This window comes from Kogia breviceps, chromosome 1 (genome assembly GCF_026419965.1).
Source record: "Kogia breviceps isolate mKogBre1 chromosome 1, mKogBre1 haplotype 1, whole genome shotgun sequence".
NCBI classification, from domain to species: Eukaryota; Metazoa; Chordata; class Mammalia; order Artiodactyla; family Physeteridae; genus Kogia; species Kogia breviceps.
This window is the reverse complement of record NC_081310.1, coordinates 43,580,549-43,590,880: the sequence shown is the minus strand read 5'-3', so window position 1 is coordinate 43,590,880 and position 10,332 is coordinate 43,580,549. Positions and strand designations below refer to the sequence as shown.

The window sequence follows — 10,332 nt, the reverse complement described above, 5'->3', positions numbered from 1 at the left end:
TGCAGTGCCAGAGGAGTGGGAAGCGGGAAGTTCCTTCAGAAATTAGATGTGCCCCTGATTCTTGGACCAGGTGACTATTCTTTGCCACTAGGGGGTGAAGCCACAGTGTGGCAATTTTCCTTGATGAATTTACTAAATTTTAGGATCTTGTCCTTATAGGCTCAGCTTGTGTTTGGACCCAAGTTAACTGCATTCATGAATCTGACTTATAGAACTGGAACACCAGTTTGTAAATGTAGCATGAGAAATTGCACATGGGGTGGCATACTCACGTTGGCCATGGTCACTGAATTTACTCTCTTGCAGAAGCCCAGCTTACTGTACAATGAGACAGATGAATTTTTTTGCCTAGATGGCATCAACACCATGTGATACGCACTGAAGATAGGCTGTGAACCAGACAAAAAGCCTATTTCTTCCTCAAGGCACAGCTATGTTACCGAAATGCAACTGTGTGCCCGACGCACAGTGAGGCCAAACACCACCAAAACGCTGGAGTTTGGGACAGAGAAAGGTTTATTGCAGGGCCATGCAGGGAGATGGGTGGCTCGTGCCTTTAAAAAAAACCCCAAACTCCCTGAAATCTTTCAGCAAAGCCCTTTTATAGGAAAGGTGAGGGAGGGGCATGGTTGTTGCAAACTTCTTGGTGTCAGATCCTTTGTTCTTGAGGTCTGGTCATGGTCAGGTCACGATGTTCCTGTAACATCATGGGACAACAGGGACAGGTTTACAGGGACATAACAAATAAACGTTATTCTTTGTTCTGACAGGAAAGGGCAAGGTTCCAAGGCTCAACTTTCGCCCTCCGAGGTCCAGGCCTGGTTAAGAAAAGGGAGTGAGTCCCTGCGAGGTGCGGCGCGGGGAGGGTGGGTGGTTACCGTGCCCCGGAGCGTTCGTCCAGCACCCAGTCTGGGTCCTCCCGCCAGTACCCAGGCCTGGCTAAAGAGGCAGATCTCAGTTGGTGGCTCCCTCAGGGCCAGGTCCCCAGACACTGCCCAGCTGTCATCACTGAGGGAGCCAGGCGCCTAGGACCCAGCTGGTCCTCGGGCTCCTCAGGCTGCCCAAACAGTGGGGCCGGGTGCCCCAGGCTGTGTCCCATGCAGACGGCCACTGCCATTAGGTTGCAGAGGCAAGGATGGGAGAAAGGTTCACCGCCGCCTCAGGGCCTGGGCCCGGCCAGTGGGCGGTCCTGGTGAGGCCTCTGGAACCTGAGGCTGGGTGAGCTGGCAGCCCCAGGGAGAAGGCTGGGATCTGCCTCTTACTCTCCACCTGACGACCACCACTCTGCCAGCCCCTCTAAGGGTCACCCATTGACGCTGGCTCGCTTGGGGGAGGGGCCCACTGCGGCACCGACCAATGGCTGAAGGGGGCCCCCTGTGGCGCCGACCAGTAGCTGAGCAGGAACCTCTATCGCTGGTCTAACCGTCCCACATTAATAGTCTCTGTATTATAAGGTGAAATCCGAAGGAGGGTACTTGGGTGAATTGAATGACATAAAAACTAAGACAGACTGAAGCATCATTTCAGTTTTACAGATGCCATTGTTTTATGGAAGCAATACTCTTCCATACTACTCTTCCCCTGGGAGGTGTTTGCTGAGCAGTGTGCAGGTTTATTTCTCAGTGTTTCCTTTTAAACATTTGTGATTGATACCTTCATTTTTCTGTTATGTTAAATACAGATACTGGTCTACTTCCCACTCAGACTCCAGGGAGCTTTGCGTGCTGTATTTAAGCGCCCATGGATGTGTGTGTATCACCCTTGTTCACACTTAGGAAATGAGTTGGTAAAAAGATTGGTGCATAAGCACATGCTGTGTCTGTTTGGTCCTAGTTCAGGTTATGTTTGGTGATTTCACTGACTGGCCCTCTTCCGAGATATTGTTTTGTCCATCTGAAGCCCTGGAAGACCCTGCTGCTGAGTGGGTATAAAGCAGCCACAGAAGTCAGCCAACATCAAGAAGCACAGTTAGCCCTGTTTATAACTGTGTCACTTTTACTATGTCTTGAAATTTTCTATTTAGGAACATTATTATCTGCTTGCATTTTGCTATGGTATTTTCCATCAAAGACCTCAGTAAAACTTTATCTTAACAACATTTTAGCATTCATCATTGTGTATAATTCACAATGATGAGAGGAGTTTCCCAAGAGTAGCAGTTGTATTCTTCAATAGTTATGGTTTTATTGTAATGTTCTTATGTTATCTTTTCTCATACTTATATTTCATATACTTCTACACCTTTAACCCAGACCTTTGGTCAGGAACTGGTATGTGTAATCACCACACCATTGCACAGGATAGAAAATGAGAAGTAACATTTGATGTCTTTTTCTTCACACCATAGATCCAATCACTTCCCAAATCCTACAGACTTTACTTTCTATGTATCTCTTGAATCTGTTCACTTATCCCCATCTTATCAATGCCCTACTTTAGATTTTTTAAAACTTAAGAATGTGAAAGATTAATTACTTTGTTCTTCCAATACCTAAAAGCTTGATAAACCATGTATAAACTGATGCTGGAGTTTTGGGACCTCTGAAGTTCAGTATCCTGGTTATGGTTCCAAACTCTAATGTAGAGTCAGGACACCAGTGAGGAGGGAGGAAGACAAACTTTGGAGGAAAACTACCTTCCACCTGCTTGTGCATTGCTTCTGCCCCTCACCTGTTTTGATGGTTGCCAGTCCTTAAGGTGAAATATGTGTGTGCTATGTGTATTTTAATTCTTGGAAAATCTAGAAAAAACCTAGGATGATGGGAGATGGGGCTAAAGGCTAAAATGTTTAGATACCGAAGGTGTTTAGAAGAATTAAAAGGGACATAGAGACTGTACTGTTTTTGTTTTCAACACTTCGCTCATATTTCTATGAGCTATTATGAGTCTCCCAAAACCCAGAGACTTAAGCATATAAACACAGAAGCATTAGAACTGTCCAGCTGATTTTCAAACATCATGTATTGAAGGTGTTTGTGCCAGGCACTATGCTTGCTTGGTACTAAGGAATATGATCACTGAACAAGAGAAGTTTTCTTCCCTCCTGCAACTTATCTTTCAGACTAGAGGCATCTAGATGCTGGGAATCCACGAGCATTACTTGGCATTAAGGTTTCATCCTAATACAAAATGATCCTGAAACCAAGCAGCAGGACCCTGTGAAGCCTTGCGGGGGGGAAAGACACCGCCCCACACCCCTATCCCCTGCTTCTTGTTTGCAGAAAAGCTTCAGCCTCCTAGGCCTTCCCCAAGTTCCAAAGAGCAAATTCAGAGAAGTGAGAAAATGCAGAAAGAAAGGAAAACAGTCAAGTAAAATAACAGTTTAGCTATAAAGCAAAAGTCAAGGACCCTTGGTTCCTACCCAAGGGCTATAGATAATATTCTAAGCCATATCCTTGAGTTTTTTACATATACTAACTCCCCCACCAGATGGAAGAAGTTGACTGCATGCTAACAAAAGCACATAGAGCCCAGACCGTTTGGAACCATAAGGCTGATGATGTTGCCTCCCGAAATACCACCTGGTTACCTTCCCACCAACCAGAAATCAATCAGAAAAATGTCCACAAGCTGATCAGGCACCTGCGACTCTCTCCTTTAAAAACCCTTCCCTGAAAGCCACTGGGGAGTTGAGGTCTTTTGAGCCTATCCTCCTTGCTTAGCACCTTGCAATAAACTCTGTATTTTCCTTCATCACAACCAGGCTATGCTTTGGGCGAGCAGACCCAAGTTTGGTTGGCTAATTCTGGTGGTGTTAAGAGGCGGGTTCTCAGCTCCTCCGTTCTAATGTGTTTATCCCATTACTTCCTGAGAACAGGTTTTTAAGCAATAAGACCCAACGATTTGACTTGGGTTGGCTCTGCCTGAAGTGCAGTCTCTTTACCTGCCTCCAGCCAAAAAAAGTCTGGACCTAGGAAATGCCTTCCGCCTGCACGGAAAGGGAAGAGTAGGATGGGGAGGGGGGCGCGGGCGGTGTTTAAAAATCCAAGGAAGACTCGATGGAAATGCCAAGGACAGGAGCAGCTTCTGCAATAATTGCCTCAACTGATGGGAACACAGAGTTTTTGTTTACCCAATTTCCCCCTGAATGTGGCTTTTAGAAAAACAGAGGAAACAACAAAAAAGTGGGATAGAGTGACGCGAGAAACTTGCTCAAGTCCTACCCCGCCTTTGGTCACAAGCCTGAGAAGTCTTCCCGGGGCAGGGGAAGAGCGACCGCCTGCCGCGGAAGGGCCTGCATCCAGACACTTTCTGACTCCGTGAGAACGGCCCGATTAAACATTTTTATTCTTCATTGCTGTTGAATCTATGTTGAGATTTAAAACACACTGGATCCCCGAGAGACTGTTTCTTAGCCGACTCAGTCCTCCGCCGGCACCGCCGAAGGCAGCCGCCATTGAGGGTTGCTAAGGCCCGGGGTCCTGGGTTTCTATGACGACACGCAGGTGTTTGGGAAAAGGTGCGGCTACAAGAAGTCTGGCGGGAAGCACAGTTTACCCGTACGGGCTGCAAGTGTCGGTTTCCCATCGCTTCGGATGCAGAAACGGTGCGAACTCTGCCCGACCGCGAGTCGGTGGGGCTGCGTGCGCCAGGCGCTGCCTGTGGGGAGGCCGGGACCTCGAGCGAGGGGCGCCTTCAGGTGGTGCCGGTGGTCGGAGGGGTGGGCCGACCGTTTACTTCCCGACCTGGGCCCAGACTCTGATCCACTCACAGGCTTCTTAGTCGCATCAGAGGACTTTAGAGCCCGGAAGTCTCCCCAAAGAAAACGCATGCTAGATGAATTGTAAACTCCAATTTTAACATAAACAGTTAACGGGTCTCTCTCTCTCTCTCTCTCTCTCTCTCTCTCTCTCTCTCTCTCTCTCTTTCTCTTTCTTTCTTTCTCTCTCTTTCCTGCAGGTCAATGTGACAGCCCTGCCAAATCCCAGTAATGCCGCTGATTTGTTTCTAGGTTAGCTTCCTGGAGGGGTATTTCAAATTACTAGAGAGTGATAGGAGGCATTGCTTACTATGTCGCTCCCGAAAACGCCCTCAACGTCAACAACTGAGGGCAAAAATTTGAAAATCTCTGCATCCAAGGAAGAGACAGGTAAAGTTCTCCAAGGCATAAATAATCATGGCCATAGTCAGAAATCACAATACGTGCACTATTTTCCTTAATCTGAGATTTCAGGATACTTTAATTAGTTTCGTTTTAACAATACACTTGTTTCAATAAAATCAAAAGCCATTCCTTTTATAGTATTTTTCACTACTCTGCGTAAGGACTGTGTTTGTAATTTTTTTCAAATGCTAATGAGTTTTATATTGTTCTAAATTCAACCTATTTTAAATACCAATGGTTGTATGAAACAGTACTTTTTTGGGGTATTTGGTAAGGAACCAGTTTGTATCAGGTTTTAGTAATTATTCTGAATGAAAGTAATTATTTGTATAAGATTTTCATTCATTTATAGCTAAATGCAGATCTGTACTGGAATAAGAATCTGCTAGTGACTTCCCTGGCGGTCCAGTGGTTAAGACTCCGCGCTTCCATTTCAAGGGGCTCGGGTTCGATCCCTGGTCTGGGAACTAAGATCCTACATGCCCCAAAAAAAGAAAAGAAAAAAGAGTCTGCTAGACTCATTCCTACCCCTCATTATGTTAAAGCTTCCTCCAACTCACCTACATCTTGTTTTTAGGGGGGAGATTCTGCTAAAGTCCCACCTAACTTTTTTTTTTTCCTTATTTCCTTTGATATTCTGACTCCATCCCAAACTTTCAAGAGATAGACTTTTGGTAATGTAACTTCAGAGGTTTTGATGGTGATCAAAGCATGATACATCCTTACAGAAATTTACATAAACCATTCTACGTGAGGGGCATAGATTAGTTGAGAGTTCTTTAAGAAGATTGACAACCTAACCCTCCTTGCTGACTGCATAGGAGACCTTTTCCTATATTAGGCCTACTCCCCTACCTTTATAACTCCTCTGCCCTAGTCAGGCTGAGTAGAACACTCTTTATACTGAGTCTTACTCCGCTAATTTGCTCAGATTATTCTACTCTCTTCATTTCTAAGGATCCCAATTCTACATTTAAATCTAACTCAGATAGCTTTCACTCTATAAATATTCCAATTTAATTTTCACCTTTGAACTTATATATAAAAAATTACTAAATAATTTGACAGTTTTGAGGAGAGGAGATTTCTTTTGTCATTTTCACATCAAAGGAAAAATAGACATTCCCGTCATCTTCATGCTTATCTCGGTTAGTTGATCAAGTGAAGTGAGTTTAATTTTCAACTTCGAATTTGGAATAATGGAGGTTCATCTTTGTACCTGAGTTTTTGAGCTCATGTCTGATGTAAGTGTGACTAGGGCAGATAATATGAGTTTCTTTTTCTTGACTAGTTGATTTTCAGTGTTTTAAATATTGCCGCTATTCTTAGCAACCAGAAGCAATGTTTCTCTATGTTAGCAACATATATATGGTATTGGTGAGGTAGCCTGAGAATCTCTAATTAACTCTCAAAAAAACTACAGTAAACTTTTCTTTCCCATTATTTTCTTAGGACTTCCTAAACTAAGGGAGAAAAAAAGTCTGTTGGATCCATCAAAACCCCTTCCTACTTCCCTTCAGAATGAGTTAATCCCTCAGGAAGTTCTACTTTCTCTGACCTATACAGCCAATGCTGGTCCTTGTCCTGAAAACTTACTGCCTCCTAAGAAAATTAAAACCCCAAAGGTGTGTATATACATATATAGTACTTGGGAACATTTATCTTTTGGTATTCAGTTCATTAAGTATTTATTTAGCATATGTTATGTATTCCAGATTGTCTTAAGAATATTTTAAAATTAATTTCCTAGATTGAAAACTAAACTCTTTTGCATATTTTCAAGGAAACACTTGAGTATTTCCATTAACCTGTTTTTATGTGATTTACCTAAATGATCATTACTACTCTTAGTCTTGATATTTTTCTTTCACTATTGAATTGTCCTAGTTTCAGTCTTTCTCCTTGGTATTAAATAAGAATTCTGCTCTCTCTTTTTCCATAGAATATTCAAATGCCTTTAAGTAAATACTCAAAAGTGATTAAGAATAGATTTCACTTGACTAGAGCACCCTCTGCTGTGTATTCATGTTTTTCTTTTTCCCAGGGTACTCTTCCACGCCCTGTTGACCACGTCTGGCATAACCCTATTCGAAGAAATAAGTTCAAATATCTGATTGACCATCCCGTTTCCCTAACGGGAGCTGGAAGGTAAAGAAGGAAGATAGTTGGGTAGATGCAGATGAATAGAATATTATCTCATTTTGTATGATTTCCTTGGGAGCAGCAGAGTTGGAAAAATTGTAAAATCATAGAATCATTGATTTTAAATCAGAGAATAAAATCATAGAATCAAGATTTCAAAGCTTGAAGTAGCTTTTTTTAAAAAAATACATTTATTTATTTATTTTTGGCTGCATTGGGTCTCCGTTGCTGTGCACAGGCTTTCTCTAGTTATGGCAAGTGGGGGCAACTCTTCGTTGTGGTGCGCGGGCTTCTCATTGCCGTGGCTTCTCTTGTTGCGGGCTCTAGGCGCACGGGCTTCAGTAGCTGTGGCACATGGGCTCAGTAGTTGTGGCTTGTGGGCTCTAGAGCACAGGCTCAGTAGTTGTGGCGCACAGGCTTAGTTGCTCCACAGCATGTGGTATCTTCCCAGACCAGGGCTTGAACTGTTGTCCCCTGCTTTGGCAAGCAGATTCTTAACCACTGCCACCAGGGAAGCCTGTTTGAAGTATCTTTAATGAACCAGAATACAATCTGAAGAGGACATGAGTCTACCTTTTTGTGTATGATTATTATCAAGAGGATGGCAATAGGTGCTGGCTCTGTTGACTTTTCACTTGTTTTAAATTTGCTTTTGCATGCCTTCATGTACTTGTCCCCTTTCTCTCCTATTACTTGTAGTACCCTAGTAGAAGGGAAAATATCAGGCAGAATGCCTTTAGGGCCTCTTTTATTTGCACATCTGAGAAGAGCTAGGTAACATAGCTTCATGACCTGCAAAACATTGAAAAACAAGTGCTTAATCCCTGCTTTTCCTCAAAGCGAACCCTTAACCTTTACACTGTTTTAGATCAGATCAGCAAATTATATTTGTTGTTTTTATATCATTCCTAAAAATATCCAAAATGTCAACATTTTCCCTGTGAAGATTATAATCTGCTAATTTACTGTATATGGTTAATTTATCAATTTACTCCCTCCAAAAAAAAATTTACTCCCTCCATGCTTCTCAATGAAATATCACTTAATAGTAAGTTTACAGTTACTAATACTTGGGTAGGTTATTTAGTCTTTCTGAGTTCCATTTTCTCACTTGTAAAAAGGGAATAATAGACTTGCTCCATTTTGTGTACCTTCCAGGGATACAGAAAGCAGAAACGAGATAATGAATGCAAGAGTACTTGTAAAACTATACACTGCTATGTAAATATAAGGTGTTACTACTCAGCTATGTCTCAGTGCTAGAAAAAGTGGCAGAAATTTAGGCTATTCACTTCTGTGTCCTGGGTCTTTGGTGTCATAAGTATTGGTACTTTATTTTATGCCATCAGACCATGGCTATAATTATTATTATATAATAATTAGTAGTTATGAGATGTTTGAAGTACTTTGAAAAAATAATTAGCTATATCTGAATGCAGCAATAAACTGACATTAAAGTTTTAATGTCAAATGACATCTGAGTTGGAATATTTTTAAATGTGAAGATCTATAGTGTGATAGACAGGATAATGACCTCCCTGAAGTGTCCTCACTGCAGTCCTTGGAACCTGTGGATACATACCTTACATGGCAAAAGTTACCTTGATTTGGCATTGGCAAGAGACAAGAGGAGGGTTACTGTAAAATTAATAAGTGTTAGTGATAGATATTGAGGACAAAGGATGGGATGGAATCAATTATGGATGCTGAGATTTTTGATGAGGAGAGTGGTGGTGCTAACTGACAGTGAATATAGAAAGGTGAAAAGTGAGAATGAAGGAGAATTATTCAGTCATATCTAGAGATAACAAATATGATAAGGTGAGATTTGATAGCATTGCCAAGGGAGAAAGTATAGGGAGAGCACAGAGGGATGAGGACAGGACGTTCTGGAGCATTTCCATTTGGTAGGCAGGAGGTCACGGAGATGTTCAAGAAGGGGTAGGTAGGATGAAAGAACCAGGAGAGTCCAGTCATACAGAGGATAGAGGAGAGGAGAGTGTTTTTAAGAAGAGAGGTGATCAACCCTGGAAAATATTCCAGGAAAATAGTGGAAGATGAGAACTGATGACTTAGCTGTAGAAAGTCATCCTCAGCTTTCTGGAAAATGATTTCCTGACTGCAGGGAAATTTTAAGAAGTCTGATGTTTAGCAGAAAGTGAGAGATAGATCAAGGTAACTTGACAACAATGTATGGTCAAGGGAAGATTTTTAGAAGTGGAGAAGACTTGAGTTATAGACCAGGGGGAATGTTCCAAGAGAGAAGGAAATACACAGAAATTAGGATTGAGAATGAGGTCCCCAAGGATGTGGGCAAAGATGAAATGAAGGACTTAAGTGGAGGAAATAATCCTAGGGAAGAGAATACATCTTAACATGAGGCTGAAGGAAAGGCGAATGAGAAATTTGAGATGGAGAAGAGGAAGAGTGTAGGGGAAAACCCTAATGCCTCAGCCTTCTTAGTAAAATATGAGGTAAGGAGACCAGTTTTGTGTCCCTTTGTATCCACTAGAAGGATGTGTGTGGACTTTACCCACTCTTATCCAGTAGCGAGACAAAATTTATTTTGTAAATATATTTTTCTTATCTTTTAGGGATATTTCTTTTCTGTACAATGTTAAATATGTTAAAGGAGAGACTAGGGAGAGCGCAGTTTGTCCCCCACAAATGGACCGTTCATTACAGTCACGTGATGGTGTCCTTGTGCCTCATAAGGTAAATAAAGTATTTGACAAAGAATTTTCTCTCCCTCTCTCTACTTAAAAAAAAAAATTCCCCCAAATATAAAGCCATGTCATACTATAACAACCTGCATTGTTTATGTTTTCATAGCACTTTCTAATTATTTCTAGAAAAGGGCAGTTAGTGGGAGATGATCAAACATATCTTATTTTAAGCCATTTTCCAAACTACAGTTATTTACTTTAATCTAGATAATACAGTGTAGGAGACTAGATTTTTTTTAAAAAAGAAACCAACAGTTTAAAGTTGTAGAATTCTTGAAAGTAACACAACATTGTAAGTCAACTGTACTTCAATTTTAAAAAAAGGCAGGAAAAATAATTGTAGAATTCTTATTTTTGGCT

General features: G+C 41.8%; 1 protein-coding gene across 1 annotated transcript in view; it reads left to right on the top strand.

Annotated features, from left to right (window-relative positions):
- Positions 1-4,465: 4,465 nt before the first annotated feature.
- AXDND1 (axonemal dynein light chain domain containing 1) overlaps positions 4,466-10,332 on the top strand; it is an 83,891-nt gene continuing 78,024 nt past the window's right edge. Inside the window, exons 1-5 of the mRNA XM_067017430.1 lie at positions 4,466-4,546; positions 4,900-5,089; positions 6,557-6,729; positions 7,149-7,252; positions 9,841-9,961. Of these exons, the coding sequence (XP_066873531.1) occupies positions 5,011-5,089; positions 6,557-6,729; positions 7,149-7,252; positions 9,841-9,961 (477 nt within the window). The 5' untranslated portion in view covers positions 4,466-4,546; positions 4,900-5,010. The remainder of the gene's footprint in view (positions 4,547-4,899; positions 5,090-6,556; positions 6,730-7,148; positions 7,253-9,840; positions 9,962-10,332) is intronic.